This window comes from Salvelinus alpinus, chromosome 18, assembly GCF_045679555.1.
Source record: "Salvelinus alpinus chromosome 18, SLU_Salpinus.1, whole genome shotgun sequence".
Taxonomy (NCBI): Eukaryota; Metazoa; Chordata; class Actinopteri; order Salmoniformes; family Salmonidae; genus Salvelinus; species Salvelinus alpinus.
In genome coordinates this window covers 18,712,311-18,739,184 of record NC_092103.1, presented here as the reverse complement: position 1 = coordinate 18,739,184, position 26,874 = coordinate 18,712,311, and the positions used below count along the sequence as shown (strand labels likewise).

At 45.5% G+C, this 26,874-nt stretch overlaps 1 protein-coding gene across 15 annotated transcripts in view; it reads left to right on the top strand.

Moving 5' to 3' along the window:
- Positions 1–26,874, top strand: part of LOC139543941 (guanine nucleotide exchange factor VAV2-like) — a 241,336-nt gene that overhangs the window by 186,189 nt on the left and 28,273 nt on the right. For 11 of the 15 annotated variants that reach the window (XM_071350507.1, XM_071350511.1, XM_071350509.1 and 8 more), the window contains exons 5-9: positions 17,015–17,120; positions 17,315–17,329; positions 20,625–20,723; positions 21,729–21,797; positions 21,908–22,008. In XM_071350507.1, coding sequence (XP_071206608.1) covers positions 17,015–17,120; positions 17,315–17,329; positions 20,625–20,723; positions 21,729–21,797; positions 21,908–22,008 — 390 coding nt within the window. The remainder of the gene's footprint in view (positions 1–17,014; positions 17,121–17,314; positions 17,330–20,624; positions 20,724–21,728; positions 21,798–21,907; positions 22,009–26,874) is intronic. The other 4 variants (XM_071350516.1, XM_071350512.1, XM_071350505.1 and 1 more) reach the window with 1 other exon arrangement.

Below are 26,874 nucleotides of genomic sequence, written 5' to 3'. Positions count from 1 at the left end.
ACGCACACACACACACACACACACACACACACACAAATGGCATACGGAAGTAGCAGCAGCAGCAGCACAGCCGTAACCGTCCGTACTGCCACCTTCCTCCGTCCTCCTGTTTACACAAACTCCCTGCCCTCCGTCACTCTGTCCGTTGCCATGGTGACACCAGTAGAACATTGGCTTCCTGCCTGCCTCGTTGGCTCAGTGACTCTATGGCTGGCTGGCTGCATGGCTTGGGTGATGAGTGGGTGGGTGTGAAAGCCAGCTCAGGTTGAGGGAGCGGCAGAGGCAAGGAGGCTGGCCTGGGGTGGGGTGGTAGGGTGGAGGCTGTGGTGTGCGACAGCTCCCATTCCTCTGATTAATGGAGAATAATTAGGTGCTGCTCTGAGATAGGTGTCATTCATCACCCAGAGAAAGCGAGGAGGAATGGAGGGGGGTGGGATAACAGAGTGCCACCACTACTGCCTGCTGATTAGATTACTGAAGGAAAACGTGCAGAAGCATAGAGGAGTGAGGGCCAAGCAGGATAATACTGGATTAAGGCTCAGCTTAGCTTCCAGCCCAACCCAACACTGGGGCCTTACTGGAAAAAGCAGCTCTGTTTTCAGACATAGAGAGAATAGTAAACACACAGGTGCTGGGCTGCATGTCATACAGTATAGCTTGGTTTAGAAAGGATCTTCCATTAGCACCCAATGCAAAGTTTCCATCCAACGACCTTAGTCAGAGCAAAGACAAAGCAATCTCAAAAGGTTGTGGGATAAGGCACGTAGAATGAGGCATTTGATTGTAATGCATCATTGTGGTGGTACTGTGATGCCTTACCTACAGTTGTGTTGTAGGTAGCACAAAGCGTATCAGCAGGTCTTAGTGGAATGGTCCTCTGCTTTGATTACATCCCCTTTAGTTTGCCCTTTATCTTTTGACCCCACGCCCTATAACCCAACCTCTCTCTGATACGTGGTCATAACACCTTCTCTGACCTGCCCGGAGCCTATGGTGACCCCTAGTCATTCCACAGAGGTTGGGCCTTGGCCCCAGCTTCCTACTCCGGTGTGAACCTGCTCTTTGTCTCACCTCCAGGTGCAAAGTGCTGCTGTATCTTATTGAATTAATCAAACCACAGTGCTTCACAGACCTTTAGAGGAACAGATATGCTTTTCATTCTCATCGACGGCCCCAGTCCACGTAATTGATTCATCAGGAGATCCTGCATGTAATGCAGTAGGACACACTCAAGCAAGGAGTAATCTCACGCTCATAGTGTTGTTAATTGGCCCATGATATTGATGTACGGTCAATTTAAGATGAGTGTGTGACTGAAATGAGAGAGCGATATGCCAGTGGATGAGTAGGTTTAACTATATTGAACAAAAATATTAAAGCAACATGCAACATTTTCAAAGATTTTACTGAGTTACAGTTCATATAAGGGAATCAGTCAAATGAAATACATTACTTAGGCCCTAATCTATCGATTGCACATGACTGGGCAGGGGTGTAGCCATGGGTGGGCCTTTCAGGGCATAGGCCAACCCACTTGGCAGCCAGGCCCTACCACTGGGGAGCCAGGCCTAGTCAATCAGAATGAGTTTCCCCCCCAAAAAGGGCTTAATTACAGACAGAAATACTCCTTAGCACCCCGCCCCCACCGATGATACCGCAGGTGAAGAAGCCGGATGTGGAGATTAAGCACTGGCATGTTTTAAATGTTTATTTTATTTAAATAGGCAAGTCAGTTCTTATTTACAATGACGTCCTACCCCGGCCAAACCCGGACAACGCTGTGCCAACTGTGTGCCGCCGTATGGGACTCCCAATCACGGTCAGATGAGAATCAGCCTGGATTTGAACCAGGGACTGTAGTGACGCCTCTTGCACTGAAATGCAGTGCCATAGACCGCTGCACCACTTGTGGTCTGCGGTTGTGAGGTTGGTTGGACGTACTACAAAATTCTCTAAAACTACATTGGAGGCAGCTTATGTTAGAGAAATTAATATTAAATTCTCTGCCAACAGCTCTGGTGGACATTCCTGCAGTCAGCACCTTAATTGCACGCTCTCTTTAAAACTTGAGACATCTGTGGCATTGTGTTGTGTGACAAAACAGCACATTTTAAGTGGCCTTTTATTGTCCCCAGCACAAAGTGCACCTGTGTAATGATCACGCTGTTTAATCAGCTTCTTGATATGGCACACCTGTCAGGTGGATGGATTATCTTGGCTAAGGAGAAATGCTCACTTAGAGGGATGTAAACACATTTGTGCACAAAATTTGAGAGATGTAAGCTTTTTTGCGTATAGAAAATGTCTGGGATTTTTTTATTTCAGCTCATGAAACATGGGACCAACACTTTACATGTTGCGTTTATATTTTTGTACAGTGTATTTATGTATTTATCTATACTTGTCACGCCCTGACCTTAGTATTCTTTGTTTTCTTTATTATTTTGGTTAGGTCAGGGTGGTGTGTGTGTTTTTGTCTTATCTAGGGTTTTTTGTATGTCTAGGTGTGTGTGTCTAGTCTAGACATATGTAGGTCTATGGTGGCCTAGATTGGTTCCCAATCAGAGGCAGCTGTTTATCGTTGTCTCTGATTGGGGATCCTATTTAGGTTGCCATTTTCCAGTTTGGTTTGTGGGTTATTGTCTATGTGAAGTTGCATGTCTGCACTCATTGTTTATAGCGGTCACGTTATTTTGTTAGTTTGTTTAGTGTTCTTCGTGTTCATTCGTCTTACATTAAAAGTATGTATTCATATCACGCTGCGCTTTGGTCTCCTCACTACGACGTTCGTGACAATACTAGTGTAAAACCAAATCAAGCGTGTGGTTCTGGTATGGAGATTGTAGTGAAAGATTCATAAGACTACATTAGCCTCCAACTGACAAAACATTGAAGGTTTAGTTCATGTTAAGGGACTCTTTTGATTGTCTGTTGGAGTAAAAGTCTCAGTAAAGGTCATATTCTGTACCTTGCTGAATGCACTATTTCCATGTTAACAGTATCATGTCAAATGCGTTCATGTCAAGGGGAATGAAGCTGGTGGATGGTAGTGTGAGCCCACCTTAAATGGCCTGGTCCTTAAATTAAGTTTGTATGTGTACATATGTTTACCTGAGGCAGGGTCTCCTTAATTACGATCTCAGGTTCATCTTCACAACCTTAGCACTGCTTCCGGCCTGTGGCTCTGTAATGTCAACTCCCAGCAGTGCTCTGCTCTTCGCTGTGCAGTTAGTCCTTCCTGGAGTTGACAAAGCATGAAATGGGTGCAGTTGTCAAGGGACTATTTTTGTCTGAATGACAATCTTCAGATTGAGAAGCAGATGTTGTCATAAAGGCTTTACATCAAGACAATAACAGTATATTGCTATCACTCCTTGGTGGGTCGTCAGATTCAAGGCTGACAACTCAAGGTACTGTAAAGTTAGAACCAAAGAGTGTTACAGTTGATATCACAGATGATCTGGGGACATGTTATCACTGACTAGGCCTAATTGATGAGCATTTAGGGAATTCTACATTGAGTAAAGAAATACCCTTACAACAAAAAACACATGTCAAATTTGTAGTTTCACAAGTGAAATCGCATTTTCAGATGTGAAATAGCTGTTTTCACATGTTGAGCTTAAAATAAATACTTTGTTAATGTTTCAACCAAAGATTGCCACTTTAAACACCTTTAATGTTATTATTTGGTGCAATCCTCTAGTGAGTGGGTTTCTTCATTTTGTGCCATTAAGCAAAACTTCTGAAGTAGGAGAAAATGGTTCTTAGTATTGCAAACAAAAATAATGATATTGAAAGCAAAACATAAACCCAAAACTATTGATAATAAAATATTGCATTACATTTTTCATATTAAATGTTTTTGTAAAGGTAGTGTTGAGACATATCCCCTGCTCCCTCACAAGATCCATAGACCATGTCCCTGTGTGGGCTGGATGTTTATGTCACGTGTACAACATCATGTCAGGGTGAGGGAGCCAATCTAATACAGAATGTAGAGGTGGGTATGAGGTTAGTCCTTTTTTGGTAGGAGAGCTCCCCTGCTGATAACAATAGGAGTGGCACGCAGGTGGTGCTCTCTCTGTATGTTGCTCTTTGTCCAACTAGTCCTCCTTCAAGCCTGGGCAATGTCACCTTGTCTGGGCATGGCTTCCCATTCATATCATCACTATTGACTTGATTTTCTATATTGGAAGCTTCTCTAATGTCAAACATGTAACGTGTGGTGTACTGCAGGGCAGCTCTCTAAGCCCTCTACTCTTTTCTATTTTTACCAATGACCTGCCGCTGGCATTAAACAAACCATGTGTGTCCATGTATGCTGATGATTCAAACATATACGCATCAGCAACCACAGCTAATGAAGTCAATGAAACCATTAACTTAGAGTTGCATTCTGTTTTGGAATGGGTGGCCAGTAATAAACTAGTCCTGAACATCTCAAAATTTAAGAGCATTGTATTCGGTACAAATCGTTACCAAAGTTCTAGACCTCATCTGAATCTGGTAATGAATAGTGTTGCTGTTGAACAAGTTGAGGAGACTAAATTACTTGGCGTTACCTTAGATTGTAAACTGTCCATAGTCAAAACATATAGATTCAATCATTGTAAAGCTGGAGAGAGGTCTGTCCCACACCACAGTCCAAAAAGGCAAGTTCTGCAGGATCTAGTTTGGTCTTATCTTGATTATTGTCCAGTCGTGTGGTCGAGTGCTGCAAGGAATGACCTAGTTAAGCTGCAGCTGGCCCAGAACAGAGCAGCACGTTTTGTTCTTCATTGTAACCAGAGGGCTGATATAAATACTATGCATGCCAGTCTCTCTTGGCTAAGAGTTGAGGAGAGACTGACTGCATCACTTCTTCTTTTTATTGGAAACATTGTGTTGAAAATCGCATACATTGTTTGCATAGTCAACTTACACACAGCTCTGACACACACACTTACCCCACCAGACATGCCACCAGAGGTCTTTTCACAGTCCCCAAATCAAGAACAAATTCAAGAAAGCGTACTGTATTATGTAGAGCCATTATTGCATGGAACTCTATTCCATCTCATATTGCTCAAATAAACAGCAAACCTGGTTTAGAAAAACAGATAAAGCGGGGCCTTCCGAGTGGCGCAGCAGTCTAAGGCGTCATTACAGACCCGGGTTTGATCCCAGGCTGTGTCGCAGCCGGCTGCGACAGAGACCCATGAGGCAGCGCACAATAGGCATAGCGTCGTCTGGGTTAGGGGAGGCTTTGGCCGGCCGCAATGTCCTTGTCCCATCGTGCTCTAGCAACTCCTTGTGACAGGCCGGGCGCATGCAGGCTGACTTCAGTCACCAGTTGTACGGTGTTTCCTCCGACACATTGGTGCGGCTGTCTTCCAGGTTAAGTGAGCAGTACGGCTTGGCAGGCTCGTGTTTCGGAGGATGCATGGCTCTCGACCTTGACTCTCTCCCGAGTCAGTATGGGAGTTGCAGCGATGGGACAAGATTGTAACTACCAATTGGATATCACGAGAAAGGGGTAAAACGACAAAAAAACACAAAAAACAGATAAAGCAACACCTCACGGCACTACGCCTCTCCCCTATTTGACCTAGATAGTTTGTGTGTATGTATTGATATGTAAGCTACGTGTGCCTTTTACATTTAATTTTTTTTTGATGTACTTCTGTCCTTGAGCTGTTCTTGTCTATTAATGTTCTGTATTATGTCATGTTTCATGTTTTGTGTGGACCCCAGGAAGAGTAGCTTCTGCTTTTGCAGCAGGTACCCGGGGATCCTAATAAACAACCAAATACCAAACTCCTGTATCTGTCTGTTCATGACAGTTAGGTATTGTTGGGAAAAGTAGTGAAAAGATGACTTATTAAAGAGCTTGAAGGAGAATTCAGGTTTGCTCTACATAGAGAAAGTTGGCATCTCCCTACACAGAGAATCTCAAAAGAGTAATGTAACATTGCCTTGAAACAGCCCTCCCAGATACGTACTTGCTCAATGTTTGGACAGCCTCTGAGATCTGATATAGTCAGATATAGTCAGAGCTAATCAAATGGAAGCCCATGGCAGCAACCTCTCTAACTTCATGAGAAAGAAAGGGCCTCATCGCCCTAAAACTTTCTGATTAAATCAGGGAAGAAAGGGAAGCAAGATATTTCCGTCCCAAGTAAATCTGTTTATTTATCCATCAGCTTACAAATGTGCTGGCCCTAGTCATATGTCTCTGGGTAATCCACTTTTCTACAGTTGCACACACAGATTTGTCAGTAATTGCATCGCCAGCCTGGTGGTGGAAACCAGAATGACCTTCCATTGAATTTGGTCTGCACACCCTGCAGTCTGCAGAGAGAGAGAGTTGAAATTCCCCATATAGTTGACTTTTCACTCAGCAGAGATGCAGCTCTCAAAAACGGACTACACTGATGTGAAAATGTGACTACCACTCCTGTTGGATCTATAGTATTTCAAAATCTGTAATTTTGAAACTTCCATTTAAGAGTAGATATAATCCAAGGGCATTAGACATTATGATGATATCAGTAGGAGCCTGAGATGACCCTTTACCAGGTGATGGTCAGTGTTGCCAAGCCAACACAGAGCAGCCAGGCTTGCTGTAGCTCCCTGGTCAATGTCCAAACATGTGATTTAATATGTACAGCTCTGTGAAAAAGTATTTGACCGCTTTCTGATTTTCTCTATTTTGGAATATTTCTGATACTGAATGTTATCAAATCTTCAACCAAAACCTACTATTATATAAAGGGAATCTGAGTTAACAAATAACACAAATTCTACTTATTTTATTTATTTAATTAACAAAGTTATGCAACACCCAATTGACCTGTGTGAAAAATGTATTGCCCCTTACACTCAATAACTAGTTGTGAGAATGACTGTAAACAAATGCTTCCTTTAGTTGTTGATCAGTCTCTCATGTCGCTGTGGAGGAGTTGTGGCCCACTTCTTGCATGCAGAACTGCTGTAACTCAGCGACATTTGTGGGTTTTCAAGCATGAACTGTTCGTTTCAAGTCCTCCCACAACATCTGACTTGAGATTGGGTCCGGGCTTTGACTAAGCCATGCCAAAACTTTAAATGTGTTGCTTTGTAGCCATTTTCATGTAAACTGGATTGTGTGTGTTGGATCATTGTCTTGCTGCATGACCCAGCTATGCTTCAGCTCACAGGAAACCGAACGCTGCATTCCACAGTAAGAACCTCATACCAACAGTCAAGCATGGTGGTGGTAGTGTGATGGTTTGGGGATGCTTTGCTGCCTCAGGACCTGAACAACTTGACTTAATAGAAGGAACCATTCATTATGCTCTAATTCTACAGGAGAATGTCAGGCCATCCGTCTGTAAGCTGAAGCGCAGCTGGATCATGCAGCAAGACAATGATCCGAAACACACAATCAAGTCTTATTGGCAGGACTTGAAACGAGCAGTTCATGCTTGAAAAGCCACAAATGTTGCTGAGTTACAGCAGTTCTGCATGGAAGAGTGGGCCAAAATTCCTCCACAGTGACTGAGACTGATCAACAACTACAGGAAGCATTTGGTTGGCGTCATTGCAGCTGAAGGTGGCACAAGCAGTTGTTGAGTGTAAGGGGGCAATTACTTTTTCACACAGGGGTATTGGGTGTTGCATAAAATTGTTTTGTAATAAATGTAATAAGTATGTAATTGTTGTGTTATTTGTTCACGCAGGTTCCCTTTATCTAATATTAGGTTTCGGTGGAAAATCACATTCAGTATAAAAAAATATGCAAAAGTTGAAAAAATTTGAAAGGGGACAAATACTTTTCCACAGCACTTTAGGTCTATGACCTGACTCCACAAGACAGGATCACAGCATTAAAACGTCACTCTTGCAAGAGCATGGGAATTGCACTGAGAGTGAGAGGGGGGTGGTGCCAGAGCAAGATATCTGTATGATTACGCTTAAAAATCGTCAGGTGTCAGCTTTAAAAACATGTTAGTTCTACTAGAAACCTGTAACCCAGAGGTCCGTATGTAGCCCTTGATGAAAGTCCAGTCCAGTGATTAAGAGTGCCCATCTCAAGTTGGGATGCGGGGTGGAGCGGAGAGCAGTAGAGCAGAAGCCACAGAGCCCATTGTGTGCGAACACGCTGGATCTCCTCTGGCCCTGCACTGTGAAATCAGACAGAGAATTTGCCCAAAATACAGGAGTGAGTCAAGAGGAGAGGAGCAGAGTGGGAAGCACACACTCTCGTATCTCTTGTACACACACTCATGCATGTGCCGGTGCGCACACTCATACAGACACACAGACATACATTCACACTCATCTACACACAGATCCCCCCCTCAGGAGCTAGTTCATCTTGTCCCTCCTCACTCCCCATACAGCTCATACGCAGATCGCTGCACTAACCATCATCACCATCATCATTATCATCACCATCATCATTCAGCTAGTCATTCAGCCTGTCTCTATGGTTTTGGGCAAGAATGTGATTTCTTCCTAAATATTGCCCCATCCCCTGAACAAATGTGTCTCTGTGGGGTCATGGGTGCCTTCAGAACAGAGTGCACTCTGGGATAGGTAGCTCAGACATGGCGGTAGTGTGCCGGGCCCACTATTCCTATCTGTATGCAGCGAGAGTCACACCCTCCTAATAATGGTCCTGTATTGCTCAGTTGATAGAGCATGGTGCTTGCAACACCAGGGTTGTGGGTTCCATTCCCATGGGGGACCAGTATGAAAATGTATCCACTCAGTACTGTAAGTAACTCTGGATAAGAGTGTCTGTTAAATAAGTCAAATGTAAATGAAGGAAGAGGAAACACATCATTTAAAGTGACACCACACCACCTCAATTAAAACTTCAAACTGGTCCCACACAAGGAGAAGGACAATCGTGAATATTTGATGGAGGCTGTAGCACTCTTCTTCATTTGTTTTCTCTATTCACGCCATCCGCAAAGGTCACAAGATAATATTCCAGTCACATACAGTAGGATGGTAAATAGGGAAGGTCAGAGTTAACCAAGCCCACAATACATCAAATTAGATTACATTTTTGTCCTATGCTATTAATTCCAGTGAATGGAAAATATGTCTCTGTTTGCTATTAACCTTTTCAGAGAAATTCGCACATACCTTCAAACAGAAGAGTAAACTGGTTGATAGCAATATTAACTCTCCCAATCCTGACAAGATACAGTAACTAGACTTTGGGAATGTTTAAAAGACAGTTCTACTCTACTGTGGTGGTATGGTAATATGGAAACCCTCCAAACTGAATGACCTATACGTGTCACAAGAATGAGAATTACCAGAAAAAAACTATTATTACATAGCACAGAGCCCACTTTTCTAGGAGCAATGGTTGTCACTTAGCTGTAAGCGGGAGTGGACATTTAGTGATGTAAGTGGGAGTTCCAGGGAATGCATAGAGGACACCCCTAGGAAAGAGAGCCCCCCCCCCCCCACACACACACACAGTCTTGCACAGCTAACCTTGTGGGGACGTACAATTCAGTCCCATTCAAAATCCTATTTTCCCTAACCCCTAACCCTAACCTTAACCCTAACATTAACCTTTACCCAAAAACCTAACCTTAACCCTAAACCTAGCTCCTAACCCTAACCCAAAACTAACCATAGCTCCTAAACCTAATTCTAACACTAATTCTAACCTTAACCCTAAACCCCCTAGAAATAGCATTTGACCTTGTGGGGACCAACAAAATGAAGACAGTGACAATGAGAAAAGTAGAGGAGATCAAGGAGGAGATGAGAAGAGAGCTTTAAGAAGCAAAAAAGCAGCTGAAGAACAGAAGACACCATACAGGCCCTGAAGGAGCAGCTACCCAGGGTCATTAACCCCAGCCCACCTCACACCATGCTCCACCCACTCACACCAACCAGCTCTCCAGGAGATCCCTCTCCATCCAACACCAACTTGTCTCCCCCAGAAGATCCCACTACAACCAACACCAACCTTCCTCCCTCAGATCCCTCTCCAACAAATAACAACCTCCCTAGCACCTCTGCTAGCTCAACCAACACTCCCACCTCAGCTCATCTCCAAGAACAACCTGGGATTGGAGTCATTCTCTTTGACTCCAACGACAAACATCTACCAGAAAGAGAACTACTAGTTGGCTTGAAGCCGAGAAAAATATGGTGCCCCACGACCCAGAGTGCCCTCGAAATAATTTCAGAGGACACTTTAATAGGAGCGAAGACAATACTATTACACACTGGAACGAATGACCTAAAGAACACTAGAGGACGTGTGGCCCCAGCTATGGCAGAAGTAGCCATTATGGCCATTATACCCACCTGCAAGAATTATAATTTCATCTCTTCTCCCGCCCTGCAATGTGCCATTCAATATTATTTTAGAAAACAATGCAGAGCTCTCAAGAAAATGAGCACTAAGGCATAAAGTCTTTTTGGCACACCACAAATATATCCACCCTCACCACATGCAAGACCACGTCCAACTAAACAGGTTGTAAAAGTCTTTACAAGGGTGCTAAAGTATAGAGGCAATATGGGAAGAAAGACCAGGAACATCGAGCCTATGGGTATCCAGAAAATAAGAACACCACAGCACTCCACCCCGAGAGCCCAGCACTCCACCCCGAGATCCCAGCACTCCACCCCGAGAGCCCAGCACTCCACCCAGAGAACCCAGAACTCCACCCAGAGAGCCCAGCACTCCACCCAGAGAGCCCAGCACTCCACCCAGAGAACCCAGAACTCCACCCAGAGAGCCCAGCACTCCACCCAGAGAGCCCAGCACTCCACCCCGAGAGCCCAGCACTCCACCCCGAGAGCCCAGCACTCCACCCAGAGAGCCCAGCACTCCACCCAGAGAGCCCAGCACTCCACCCAGAGAGCCCAGCACTCCACCCCGAGAGCCCAGCACTCCACCCAGAGAGCCCAGCACTCCACCCCGAGAGCCCAGCACTCCACCCCGAGAGCCCAGCACTCCACCCAGAGAACCCAGCACTCCACCCAGAGAACCCAGCACTCCACCCCGAGAGCCCAGCACTCCACCCAGAGAACCCAGAACTCCGCCCGGAGAGTCCAGGCTCCACCCTTGAGAACTTGAGAAGCCAGCAATCCACCCGGAGAAGCCAGTAATCCACCCGGAGAGACCATCACCTCACCCAGAGAGACCATCACCTCACCCAGAGAGACTAGTACTTCACCAAGAGAGCCCAGTACTCCACCAAGATAAACCAGTACTCCACCAAGAGAGACCAGTACTCCACCAAGATAAACCAGTACACCAAGAGAGACCAGTACTCCACCAAGATAAACCAGTACTCCACCAAGAGAGACCAGTACTCCACCAAGATAAACCAGTACACCAGGAGAGACCAGTACTCCACCAAGAGAAACCAGTACTCCACCCAGAGAACCCAGAACTCCGCCCGGAGAGTCCAGGCTCCACCCTTGAGAACTTGAGAAGCCAGCAATCCACCCGGAGAAGCCAGTAATCCACCCGGAGAGACCATCACCTCACCCAGAGAGACCATCACCTCACCCAGAGAGACTAGTACTTCACCAAGAGAGCCCAGTACTCCACCAAGATAAACCAGTACTCCATCAAGAGAGACCAGTACTCCACCAAGAGAGTCCAGTACTCCACCAAGAGAGACCAGTACTCCACCAAGAGAGACCAGTACACCAAGAGAGACCAGTACTCCACCAAGAGAGTCCAGTACTCCACCAAGAGAGACCAGTACTCCACCAAGAGAGTCCAGTACTCCACCAAGAGAGCCCAGGTCTCCGCCCAGAAAGACCAGGACACCGCCCAGAAAGACCAGTACTCCACCAAGAGAGCCCAGTACTCCACCAAGAGAGACCAGTACTCCACCAAGAGAGACCAGTACTCCACCAAGAGAGACCAGTACTCCACCAAGAGAGACCAGTACTCCACCAAGAGAGACCAGTACTCCACCAAGAGAGACCAGTACTCCACCAAGAGAGCCCAGTACTCCACCAAGAGAGACCAGTACTCCACCAAGAGAGCCCAGTACTCCACCAAGAGAGACCAGTACTCCACCAAGAGAGACCAGTACTCCACCAAGAAAGACCAGTACTCCACCAAGAGAGCCCAGTACTCCACCAAGAGAGACCAGTACTCCACCAAGAGAGACCAGTACTCCACCAAGAGAGCCCAGTACTCCACCAAGAGAGACCAGTACTCCACCAAGAGAGACCAGTACTCCACCAAGAGAGACCAGTACTCCACCAAGAGAGACCAGTACTCCACCAAGAGAGACCAGTACTCCACCAAGAGAGACCAGTACTCTACCAAAAGAGCCCAGGTCTCCACCAAGAGAGCCCAGGTCTCCGCCCAGAAAGACCAGGACTCCGCCCAGAAAGACCAGGACTCCGCCCAGACAGTTCACCACTCCATTGGCCACCACTCAATACCACACCCCATTACCTCCCATGCTGACAGGACAGCACCCCCCCCCCACCCCTCCCATCCCATTACCTCCCATGCTGACAGGACAGCATCCCCCCCACCCCATTACCTCCCATGCTTACAGGACAGGACCCCTCTCAACCCATTACCTCCCATGCTGACATGACAGCATCCCCCCACGCCATTACCCCTATGCCGACATGACAGCATCCCCCCACGCCATTACCCCCATGCTGACATGACAGCATCCCCCCACGCCATTACCCCCATGCCGACATGGCAGCATCCCCCCACGCCATTACCCCCATGCCGACATGACAGCATCCCCCCACGCCATTACCCCCATGCCGATACCCCTGTACCATTGAGACCAACTTTCCAGCAAGACAACTATCCAGAAGTGGCACGAAAAACAGAGCATCCTGCTGCAGCTGAGCTAAACCAGATAAGGCATCTACTGAACATAATCTGATAAAAAATCCCCCAAAATCTTTGTTATTATAAGAAATATAATTATTAGAAATACAATCTATTATCAATATGATTTCAGTTTTAAATAAGCCACCCAGGAAAGGGTTCAAATTAGTTCATGTCAATATATGGAGCCTCAGAAACAGAGTTCATGAGATTAGTAATTTGCTAATTTACTAATCCATTTCTGAGACTCACTTAGACAGGACCTTTGATGATATAGTAGGAATACATGCATATAACATCTATAGAAAAGACAGAAATGTCTATGGAGGATGTGTTCCTCTATATATTCAAAGCCATATTCCTGTGACGCTCAGGGAGAATCTCATGACAAATTAAGTAGAAGTGCTGTGGTTGCAGGTTCCCTTGCCTCATCAGAAGTCTCTTCTTTTAGGGGGCTGCTATAGTGCAAACTGTCAGTATCTGGAGAATATGTGTGTCATGTTAGACAAGGTCTCTGATGCTAACAGATAAATGTATTTTCTTGGTGTCCTGAACGTTGACTGGTTATCACCTAGTTGTCCTCTCAAGAAGAAGTTTCTTACTGTGACGAATGCCTGGTGCATGACCCAGGTTGTCATTCAACCAACTACAGTGTATGCAAATAGTGTTGGATCTGTCACATCCACTTGTATTGATCATATCGTCACTAATGCTGCAAAGCTTTGCTGCACGGCAATGTCAGTTCACATTGGCTGTAGGGACCATAAAATTGTGGCAAAAACAAGGAAAGCCAAAGTACCAAAGGCAGGCCCTAAAGTTATTTATAAGAGATCATACAAAATGTTTTCTTAGGACTCTTTTGATGAAGATGTAACAAAAATGTAAACTCAGCAAAAAAAGAAACGTCCCTTTTTCAGGACCCTGTCATTCAATGATAATTCGTAAAAATGAAAATAACTTCACAGATCTTCATTGTAAAGGGTTTAAACACTGCTTCCCATGCTTGTTCGATGAACCATAAACAATTAATGAACATGCACCTGTGGAACGGTCGTTAAGACACTAACAGCTTACAAACGGTAGGCAATTAAGGTCACAGTTATGAAAACTTAGGACACTAAAGATGCCTTTCTACTGACTGAAAAACACCAAAAGAAAGATGCCCAGGGTCCCTGCTCATCTGTGTGAACGTGCCTTGAGCATGCTGCAAGGAGGCATGGAGACTGCAGATGTGGCCAGGGCAATAAATTGCAATGTCCATACTGTGAGACGCCTAAGACAGCGCTACAGGGAGACAGGACGGACAGCTGATCGTCCTCGCAGTGGCAGACCACGTGTAACAACATCTGCACAGGATTGGTACATCCGAAAATCAGACCTGCGGGACAGGTACAGGATGGCAACAACAACTGCCCGAGTTACACCAGGAATGCACAATCCCTCCATCAGTGCTCAGACTGTCTACAATAGGCTGAGAGAGGCTGGACTGAGGGCTTCTAGGCCTGTTGTAAGGCAGGTTCTCACCAGACATCACCGGCAACATCGTCACCTATGGGCACAAACTCACCGTCGCTGGACCAGACAGGACTGGCAAAAAGTGCTATTCACTGACGAGTCGCTGTTTTGTCTCACCAGGGGTGATGGTCGGAATTGCGTTTATCATCGAAGGAATGAGCGTTACACCGAAGCCTGTACTCTGGAGCGGGATCGATTTGGAGGTGGAGGGTCCGTCATGGTCTGGTGTGGTGTGTCACAGCATCATCGGACTGAGCTTGTTGTCATTGCAGGCAATCTCAACACTGTGCGTTACAGGGAAGATATCCTCCTCCGTCATGTGGTACCCTTCCTGCAGGCTCATCCTGACATGACCCTCCAGCATGACAATGCCACCAGCCATACTGCTCGTTCTGTGCGTGATTTCCTGCAAGACAGGAATGTCAGTGTTCTGCCATGTCCAGCGAAGAGCCTGGATCTCAATCCCATTGAGCACATCTGAAACATGTTGGATCGGAGGGTGAGGGCTAGGGCCATTCCCCCCAGAAATGTCCGGGAACTTGCCTTGGTGGAAAAGTGGGGTAACATCTCACAGCAAGAACTGGCAAATCTGGTGCAGTCCATGAGGAGGAGATGCACTGCAGTACTTAATGCAGCTGGTGGCCACACCAGATACTGACTGTTACTTTTGATTTTGACCCCCCTTTGTTCACTGACACATTATTCCATTTCTGTTCGTCACATGTCTGTGGAACTTGTTCAGTTTATGTCTCAGTTGTTGAATCTCGTTATGTTCATACAAATATTTACACGTTAAGTTTGCTGAAAATAAACGCAGCTGACAGTGAGAGGACGTTTCTTTTTTTTGCTGAGTTTATGTTGGTCTGATGTTTTCAAGGAGGAGAATCCAGATGCAGCACTTTGAGTATTTTTAAAATGATCCCTGCCGGTTGTTGACGAACATGCACTTGTGAGAGCTATTAGAGCTCCCTGGATCGATGATGAATTGAACAATTCTTTGGTTCAAAGAAAAGATGCAACAAAAATGTGACAAATATGTCAGACTGCTCAGCTGATGTCTCAGTCTCAAGGCTTAACAATCCTTCTTTAACCTGTCTCTTCCCCTTCATCTACACTAGATTTAACAAGTGACATCAATATGGGATTATAGCCTAATGTTTAGCTGTTATTTTGTTTACAACTGTTCTGTACTTTGTTGTATATGTTTTATGTGGACCCCAGGAAGAGTAGCTGCTGCATGTGCAGTAGCTAATGGGTATCCTAATAAACAAAACACACACACACACACACACACACACACACACACACACACACACACACACACACACACACACACACACACACACACACACACACACACACACACACACACACACACACACACACACACACACACACACACACACACATCACAGTCAGAGCCTGTGCACTGCTGGCATCTCTGCTAATTAAAGGTCATTCAGTCAGTGTGGTGCCAAAAGAAAACCAAAAGAAACCGTTTCCCCAGTTTCCCATGGCCTCCAGGTCTCAGTATTTTATAGTATAGTAGGTAGAAAACTCCAGAATTGTTGTGGAACTAATGAGTTTCAATAGAAAAATACGTTCATTAGACCACTGCCTTTTATTCCCTCGGGTTACGCTGTCAAACAACCACATTCTTACAATGCCTGGAGCAGGCGTTCAATTCAATTCACTTTGCTTTGTGTTTTCTTTAGTCCTCAGAAAATGACTGAAGGGAACAAACAACTTGGAGCCGTTCAGGATTTCCGTGTTTTCTGGTAGCGAGAATTAGCATAGAATGGTGTTTTGATGTTCGACAGAAGCTTTAGATGTGGCCTGAGCAGAAGAGCGAAGGAGAGGGAGAGAGAGCGAGAGAGGTGGCGGGGGCAGAGGGAGCTCTCTGTGGTGGTCTAAGGTGAGCCGTATGCCCGTGCTGGTGGAGACCGTCACGACCATGAAACCATAGAACCACAACAGAATGTAACAGGTGGCTTAGTCACGGATAGGGAAAGACATCTCTTATGGTTGTCAGGCTGGTTTAATACGGTCCAGGCTGAGACGGGGCCATGTGTGACCCAGAGGAGGATGGCTGGGTGTGGGCTGATGGATGCTGCTGTGGCTGTCAGTGGGGTGAGGAGGCACACATGGATCTAAGGCTCCTGGTGCTGAATTGATCTTGCCTCCAATCTTGGGTGTACACTGAACTGTCAGGGAGGGCACTGGGTTCCTGTTTCACACTTACATGAGTACACACACACACACAGATAAACATACACATGTGCACAACTCCACCCATAGTAAGAACACAGAAATGCTTTTCAACTCTGTACTGCTGCAGCTCTTAATGGGATCTCACTACATTGTTATCTACTGGGCCGACCCTCAACTTCTGTTAGTAATGGGCGTCGTACATCAGAGAGACATGTTTGTGGAGTGGTTGTGAAGCGGGATGGAAATGACATAGATCACCACTGTGGCCTGACTTCCTGACTCCTCAGCCCTGCTGATGACGGCTAATGGGAACCTACAGTTAGTATAGCGCTCAGCGAAGTGTCAAGTGCCTAATCTGATCTCAATGTTGTGGTTAACCTTCAGTCTTAAGTCTCGTAATCACCCTTTCAGAGGAAATTGCATTTGGATAACTGACTGTGTGTGTGTGTTCCCCAGTGAGCACGACGTGGGGGAGGATGACATCTACGACTGTGTTCCCTGTGAGGACGATGGAGATGACATCTACGAGGACATCATCAAGGTGGAAGTTCGACAACCCATGGTAAGAGATTTGTGTTTGTGTAATTCTCTGCTTGTCTCCCTATCTGTGTACGTGGGTGTGTGTGCGTGTAATTCTCTACTTGTCTCTATCTGTGTACGTGGGTGTGTGTGTCCTCTCTGATGCTCTCTATCCGTCGGTGTGTGTTCTGTTCTGCTCTGCTCACCTCTTATGTTTTTCCATTCCTGACGCTGCAGATCAGATACATGCAGGTAAGTGCCCTGACTCACCGTTCTGTCATCCAGCTCTGTTCATCAGTCTGACATGTCCCCACAACACCCTTCCTCTCAGATGACCACGCCATTAGATCAATGGCCTACAGCACAGGTCAAGGGAATCCCCATCTGCCCCTGTGTGTGTGACTCACCATGACATCAACATATCACCATCAACACCATGACATTGCCACTATATGACATCATCAAAAGCAGCCAGATCAAACCCCAATACAGCCTTCATCAGTTCCTATGTCAGTTCTGTAGCTGTGCTCTCCAACACGCCTGATTGTCTTCTGATACCCAGCTGGATCTGGGCCTCTGAGTCTAATTGACTCTGGTTTTACTTGATTATCCCCCTGTTGTATTATCAGAACTGCTTATAAACCTTCAGTTCTGTTCCAGAGGACACAATAGAATGAATAGTCCTCTCAACACAACAACCAAGACTGCTGACAGCCGCAGCCACCCAGACAATTATGACGGAGATGATGTCAGAGGTTTTGGCAGGGTCGTTTTATCCGACCGTTACAGTCGCAGATGTTTTTTTTCTCACCCGTTTGCATTGTGATGCTCTGATCCCCCCCCCCCCCCCAGCCGTAGGCCCCATGAGATACTGGCCTCCCTCTGTTTGTTTTCCCTGTCATCATCATATCCCCCTCTAATGGCGGGCCTGTTTGCGCTTCTAAATGAATCTGGATGCGGTGGGCGGGGTGTTTGCCTTGGCTGGTCCACCCTCCCCAGCCCCGCTCTGCTCTGCACTGGCCCCAGATGTTACTGAAGATACAGAGCTGCAGACACAGATGTTCATTAGCACTTGCCCATGAGCAAGCCAGCCGGCACTCAACTCGTATAAATCCCACAGTTCCAGCGTTTATGTCACCGCTTCCCACAACACGGCCAATCGGCTTGCGTTACACGGACCGGGTCCCAGCAATTACAGTTAATCAAAAGTATCATATTCTATTGGGTCATGTTGGAGTGATGAGTGAGAATTGGGCTCAGTTCATTAAAAGTGCTCATCAAATTCCCATTGAGTGGTTTGGGTGTAGCTGGACACTGTTCTGGAATCCCCCTGTCTGGTAATGTTGACAGTCACAGCTCCCTATTGGCATCGGGTACTGTACATTGATGAATGTAACTCAAAGTTATAAATAAAATATATATTTAAATGAGAGATTTTTCAAAATAGCCACCCTTAGCCTTGATGACAGCTTTGCACACTCTTGGCATTCTTTCAACTAGCTTAACCTGGAATGCTTTTCCAACAGTCTTGAATGAGTTCCCACATATGCTGAGCACTTGTTGGCTGCTTTTCCTTCACTCTGTGGTCCAACTCATCCCAAACCATCTCAATTGGGTTAAGGTCGGGTGATTGTGGAGGCCAGGCCATCTGATGCAGCACTCCACACTTGGCCAAATAGCACTTGGCCAAATAGCCCTTACACAGGCTGGAGGTGTTTTGGGTCATTGTCCTGTTGAAAAACAAATGCTAGTCCCACTACGTGCAAACCAGATGGTATGGTGTATTGCTGCAGAATGCTGTGGTAGCCATGCTGGTTAAGTGTGCCTTGAATTCTAAATAAATCACAGACAGTGTCACCAGCAAAGCACCATCACACCTCCTCCTCCATGCATCACGGTGGAAACAACACATGCTGAGATTATACGTTCACCTATTCTGTGTCTCACAAAGACACAGCGGTTGGAACCAACAATCTCAAATTTGGACTCATCAAACCAAAGGACAGATTTCCACTGGTCTAATGTCCATTGCTCGTGTTTCTTGGCCCAAGCAAGTCTCTTCTTCTTATTGGTGTCCTTTAGTAGTGTTTTCTTTGCAGCAATTCGACCATGAAGGCCTGATTCACACAGTCTCCTATGAACAGTTGATGTTGAGATGTGTCTGTTACTTGAACTCTTTGAAGCATTTATTTGGGCTGCAATCTGAGGTGCAGTTAACTCTAATGAACTTATCTTCTGCAGCAGAGGTAACTCTGGGTCTTCCATTCCTGTGGCGGTTCTCATGAGAGCCAGTTTCATTGTAGTGCTTGATATTTTTTGCGACTGCACATGAGGAAACTTTCAAAGTTCTTGACATTTTCCGCATTGGCTGACCTGCATGTCTTAAAGTAATGATGGACTGTCATTTTTCTTTGCTTATTTGAGCTGTTCCTGGAATAATATGGACTTGGTCTTTTACCAAATAGGGCTATCTTCTGTATACCACCCATACCTTGTCACAACACAACTGATTGGCTCAAACGCATTAAGAAGGAAATAAATTCCACAAATTAACTTTTAACAAGGCACACCTTTTAATTGAAATGCATTCCAGGTGACTACCTCATGAAGCTGGTTGAGAGAATGCCAAAAGTGTACAAAGCTGTCATCAAGGCAAAGGGTACTTTGAAGAAACTCAAATATAACATCTATTTAGATTTGTTTAACACTTTTTTGGTTACTACATAATTCCATATGTGTTATTTCCAGTGGTAGAAAAAGTACCCAATTGTCATACTTGAGTAAAAGTATAGATACCGTAATAGAAAATTACTCATAGAAAGTATAGAAAGTAAAAATGAAAGTCACCCAGTAAAATACTACTTGAGTGAAAGTATTTGGTTTAAAATGTACTTAAGTATCAAAAGTAAATGTATAAATCATTTCAAATTCCTTATATTAAGCAAAACCATTTTCTTGTTTTTAAAATGTATGGATGGCCAGGGTCACGCTCTAACACTCAGACATTATTTACAAAAGATACATTTCTGTTTAGTGAGTCTGCCACACTATAGGCAGTAGGGATGACCACGTGTTCTCTTGATAAGTGTGTGAATTTCTAAATTTTCCTCTCTTGCTAAGCATTCAAAATGTAACAAGTACTTTGGGTTGTCAGGGAAAATTTATGGAGTAAAGAGTACAATATTTTCTTTTGGAATGTAGTGAAGTAAAAGTAAAAGTTGTCAAAAATATAAAAAGTAAAGTACAGATACCCCCAAAAACTACTTACGTATTTTTTACTTAAGTACTTTACATCACTGGTTATTTCATAGTTTTGATGTCTACAATGTAGAAAATAGTACAAATAAGCAGCGTGTACACTATTTATACAGTACAGTTTTATAACATACATCAAGCCATATGATTGGTAATAATGACCTTGCATGTCTAAATAACATGTTTGACACCCATCATTTGACAATCAGACACATGAACAGCCTTGTCAGGGACGTGTAATGACATAATGACATCACAGCATCACTTTTCCTGTCGTTAATTACCTCCACAGAAAATGGGCATGACAGAAGACGACAAGAGAAACTGCTGCTTAGTGGAGATCCAGGAGACTGAGGCCAAGTACTACAAGACGCTGGAGGACATTGAGAAGGTGGGTGAGGGACTTAGCTACGGAAAAGTGTATGTGTGTGTGTGTACTTACGTTTATGTACGTACATGTATCTACGTATGTGTGTGTGTGCAGTGGGTGGCTGGCTGACAGTGTTGAATGTAGCTCGCTGCTAGGGTAGGTGTGTTTTGTCACGTCTCCTGTGTCAGGCCTCAGGCAGGGAGCGGTGTGGAAATGTCAGCTATTGGCAGGTTCATTGGAGAGGACAAATGTCTGTGGAGCAGATCGATAGGCTTATTATTGGCACAGTCCCATGGGAAGAGACTGATCTCCAGGGCTCTATGTGTAAACAGACACACACACACACAGAGACACACACGCACACACAATTCACCTAGGGTTGTAAATGATGTCAGCGGTAAAACAGCAGCTTCTCCATGATGAAAAATAGATTATTCTCAATTTGATGGACAGTTAGACATGATCCACTCCACTGGATCCATTAGACTAAGGGTGTGTTTGTGTTTGCTGAGCCAGACAAACATGCAATTAAACCAGAATCACCTTCTTATAATCAGAGGAGTCGTTTGGGCTTGATTGAGTTGAGGTTAATAAAGCCATCATATGTTCATTACATTTTAATGGATCTATTTGTTATCATTAAGATTATGTAATGTGACAAGCATACAATAATATTACTCAAACAACAGGGAAGGTTTGTGCCAGTGAACATAATCAGTGGTTGGTACTCACAGCACGTCATGGGCACTTCAAACAAATGGGTACACGTGTATACAAGATAATGATTAAGCTACTAACACCGAGCAGCAACACATTATAGTGAAACCTATTTTATGATCGATTTTCCTGGGCGCCCCCAGCACATGCTATTGGATTGAACTGCTTTTTAATATACAACTTAACACTGCTACCGATTTGTTTACAACGTCAACAGGTTCAGTCAATGATGTTTGTACTTTAGGCCTACTGTATATTGCCATGCAAGTTCTTTTAACTTCTCAATTGTACTGTTTTGCTATTCTACAGAATTATATGATCCCTTTGAAGCAAGTTCTCAGTCCACCAGACATGGAGTCCATCTTTGTAAATCTCGAGGTGAGTGCTGATGAGTGTAATCGTAGTGTCAGTGTGGAGCTGATGGAGGTGATGGAGATGACGTGTTAGTGTGACCCATGCTGACTATGGTTGTGCTGTACCCCATACAGGATGTGATTAAAGTCCACTTTGCTCTGCTGAGGGCCATCGACCTCAACATGGTGAGCGGAGGCAACGGTCTGGGGAAGATCTTCGTAGACTTCAAGGAAAGGTTAGTGACCTCGGGAGCTGTGTGTATGTGTGCGTGCATGTTTGAGATAGTATTCCGTGTGTGGCCCTGTGTGCATGCAGTTGGATTTAGATGCAGGATTTCAGGATAACGCAGAGGATAGATGGGATTATTAAAGATGACGCCGGAGGGTAGGGCTGCCGTCTTATCGGCTCTTAACCAACCATACTATTTTGTTAGTTTTTTCACGTTCGTGACTTGTTTTGTACATTATGTTGCTGCTACCGTCTCTTATGACCGAAAATAGCTTCTGAACATCACAACTGGGATTACTCACCTCAAACTAGATGAGGAGTTCTTCTTCAATGAGTCAGACGCCAGGGATATATACTACGGACACCCGACCAAGCCCAGATCCCCGCGATTCGCTGGAAAAGGAAACGTAGGTTTTGCAGAAAGAGATCAGGATGCCTTGTGAGGATCAGGTGACGAGTGGATAATCTGCCCTTGCCCTCCGTTCTGCTAGCTAACGTTCAATCGCTGGAAAATAAATGGGACGAACTGAAAGCACGTATATCCTACCAACGAGACATTAAAAACGGTAATATCTTGTGTTTCACCGAGTCGTGACTGAACGACGACATTAGGAACATACAGCTGGCGGGTTATACGCTCTATCGGCAGGACAGAACAGCAGCCTCTGGTAAGAAACGGGGCGGGGCCCTATGCATATTTGTAAACAATAGCTGGTGCACGATATTTAAGAAAGTCTCAGGGTTTTGCTCGCCTGAGGTAGAGTATCTCATGATAAGCTTTAGACCACACTATCAGAGAGTTTTTATCTGTATTTTTCGTAGCTGTCTACATACCACCACAGACCGAGGCTGGCACTAAAACCTCACTCAATGAGCTGTATTCCGCTATAAGCAAACAGGGAAACGCTCATCCAGAGGTGGCGCTCCTAGTGGCCGGGGACTTTAATGCAGGGAAACTTAAATCAGTTTTACCTCATATCTATCAGCATGGTAGATGTGCAACCAAAGGGAAAACAATTCTAGATCACCTTTACTCCACACACAGAAACGCGTACAAAGCTCTCCCTCAACCCTCCATTTGGCAAATGTGACCATAACTCTATCCTCCTGATTCCTGCTTACAAGCAAAAATTAACCAGTGACTCTTTCAATAAAAAAGTGGTCAGATGAAGCAGATGCTCAACTACAGGACTGTTTTGCTAGCATAAACTCGAATATGTTCTGGGGTTCTTCCGATGGCTTTGAGGAGTACACCACATCAGTCACTGGCTTTATCAATAAGTGCGTTGAGGACGTTGTCCCCACAGTGACTGTACGTACATACCCCAACCAGAAGCCATGGATTACAGGCAACATACTCACTGAGCTAAAGGGTTGAGCTGTCGCTTTCAAGGAGCGGGACTCTAACCCGGAAGCTTATAAGAAATCCTGCTATGCCTTCCGACGAACCATCAAACAGGCAAAGCATCAATATAGGACTAAGATCGAATCGTACTAAACTGCTCCGACGCTCGTCGGATGTGGCAGGGCTTGCAAACTATTACAGACTACGAAGGGAAGCACAGCAGAAAGCTGCCCAGTGACACAAGCCTACCAGACGAGCTAAATATCTTATATACTCGCTTCGAGGCAAGTAACACTGAAACATGCATGAGAGCATCAGCTGTTCTGGACGACAGTGTGATCACGCTCTCCGCAGCCGATGTGAGTAAGACCTTTAAACAGGTCAACATTAAGAAGGCTTCTGGGGCAGACGGATTACCAGGACGTGTACTCAGAACATGCGCTGACCAACTGGCAAGTATCTTCACTGACATTTTCAACCTCTCCCTGTCTGAGTCTTTAAAACCAACATGTTTCAAGCAGACCACCATAGTCCCTGTGCTCAAGAACACTAAGGTAACCTGCCTAAATGACTACCGACCCGTAGCACTCACGTCTGTAGCCATGAAATGCTTTGAAAGGCTGGTCATGGCTCATATCAACAACATTTTTTATTTTTTATTTTACCCCCCTTTTCTCCCCAATTTCATGGTATCCAATTGTTACTAATTACTATCTTGTCTCATCGCTACAACTCCCGTACGGGCTCGGGAGAGACGAAGGTCGAAAGCCATGCGTCCTCCGAAACACAACCCAACCAAGCCGCACTGCTTCTTAATTAACACAGCGCGCCTCCAACCCGGAAGCCAGCCGCACCAATGTGTCGGAGGAAACACTGTGCACCTAGCTACCTTGGTTAGTGCACACTGCGCCCGGCCCGCCACAGGAGTCGCTAGTGCGCGATGAGACAAGGATATCCCTACCGGCCAAACCCTCCCTAACCCGGACGACGCTAGGCCAATTGTGCGTCGCCCCACGGACCTCCCGGGCGCGGCCGGCTGCGACAGAGCCTGGGCGCGAACCCACAGTCTCTGGTGGCACAGCTAGCGCTGCGATGCAGTGCCCTAGACCACTGCGCCACCCGGGAGGCCCCATATCAACAACATTATCCCAGAAACCCTAGACCCACTCCAATTTGCATACTACACCAACAGATCCACAGATGATGCAATCTCCATTGCACTCCACACTGCCCTTTCCCACCTGGACAGAAGGAACACCTATGTGAGAATGCTATTCATTGACTACAGCTCAGCGTTCAACACCATAGTGCCCTCAAAGCTCATCACTAAGCTAAGGACCCTGGAACTAAACACCTCCCTCTGAAACTGGATCCTGGACTTTATGACGGGCCCCCACCAGGTGGTAAGGGTAGGTAACAACACATCCGCCATGCTGATCCTCAACACGTGCTCAGTCCCCTCCTGTACTCCCTGTTCACTCATGACTGCACGGCCAGGCACGACTCCAACACCATAATTAAGTTTGCTGATGACACAACGGCGGTAGGCCTGATCACCGACAATGATGAGACCTGACCGTGTGGTGCAAGGACAACAACCTCTCCCTCAACATGATCAAGACAAAGGAGATGATTGTGGAATACAGGAAAGGAGGACCGAGCACTCCCCCATTCTCATCAACGCGGCTGTAGTGGAGCAAGTTGAGAGCTTCAAGCCTCCCGCACATTGATTCTGTACCGGTACCCCCTGTATATAGCCTCGCTATTGATATTTTACTGCTGCTCTTTAACTACTTGTTATTTTTATCTTTGACTTTTGGGGGGATTTTCTTAGATCTGCATTGTTGGTTAAGGGCTTGTAAGTAAGCATTTCACTGTAAGGTCTACACCTGTTGTATTCGGCGCATGTGACAAATAACATTTGATTTGATTAGTGTTAAACAGAATGGATCAATTAAAACTCATATAAGCAAAGAGCTGACTGGGTCTGTAACACTGTTATAATGATAATAAACAATTACTAGTTCAGAGAGCACGCTCTAAATGTTCTGCGATCTGTGTAGGCTGTTGAAATGGATTCCTGTAATCTACTAGGGATTCATGAAAGCACATTAGTGTATAGAAGAGAAGGCGGTCAGAGCTGTTGAACACCCCAGCTGCAGTACAGTATTGTGGGTGATGATTTGCATGCGTTTGGAGTGGTTATGTGCTTCCCGCTGTGCTGTGCTACTTTACTCTTTAGGTAATGGTAATGATAGGCCTGGTCTGGTAATGACAGGATACAGCCACGACAGCCCTCCAGGAATGTTAGTCCTGATTCAGCCTCATTTTAGGATTCACATGGAGCTGGAGCCAAACCTCGTAAAATATATTTGTGTGTGAGTGATTGCATGCTTGTGTTAATCTGTGGATGAGCATGTTTGTGTTTACACTGTGGATGGTGATCTGACTATAGTACATAACCGGTAAGGGGGGGGGGGGGGGTGTATGCTTGCGTCCTATCTCCCCATTCCAAACAGACCGCATCTGCGCTACATAGTTTGTTTGTCAGATTGTGTAGGTAATTGGCTCGTTGCAGGGCTGCTTGGGGGACCTGGAGAGCTGCATCACACCACACAGAGCTAGCGTGACGACACTCTCTATCCCAATCTCTCCCTCACCTCCTCCCCTAACACAAAGTCCCCCCTCTGATTGAGCTGTCCTTATATCTCTTCAACTCTCTCTCTCGCTAGGCTAAAGCATGCTTAGCCCTTACTGTACCATAGACTTTAATACACCTACTGCGCAACTACACTACAACCAGAGCGAAGCAAGGGCTTTTAGGTCACTGCACATCTCCTAGTTATGGCCCGTGGCCTAATCATGTGCCACCACATGGTCTGCCAGCTGATGCTACTACAACTCTGGCTTTAACATTACTATGATGGGTAGGATTAGAGTTGTGACTTGTAGAATGTTGAACGTCTCTGCACTGCAATACGCTAAAAAGCTATTTCCTCCCACCTTCCCATCATCAGAGCATTGAAAGATGTCAACGACAGGGAATGTTAATATTTACCTTCTGTGACATTCTGCTGAATGCGGAACAGGAGGGTGTTTTGGGCAAAGCTGCCTTTGGTATTCAGGAGATGATTGACAGACAATCTCCCGTTGTTTCATTATGGGTGGCTCTTTAACCAGTAACAGAGCCCAGTGACTAGGGGATTTGTGACTTGTAGAATGTTGAACTTCTCTGCACTGCAATACGCTAAAAAGCTATTTCCTCCCACCTTCCCATCATCAGAGCATTGAAAGATGTCAACGACAGGGAATGTTAATATTTACCTTCTGTGACATTCTGCTGAATGCTGAACAGGAGGGTGTTTTGGGCAAAGCTGCCTTTGGTATTCAGGAGATGATTGACAGACAATCTCCCGTTGTTTCATTATGGGTGGCTCTTTAACCAGTAACAGAGCCCAGTGACTAGGGGATTTGGCACCACTCAGATGGATCCATTCTCATCAAAGCCCCTCGTCGATTGGTTCTGAG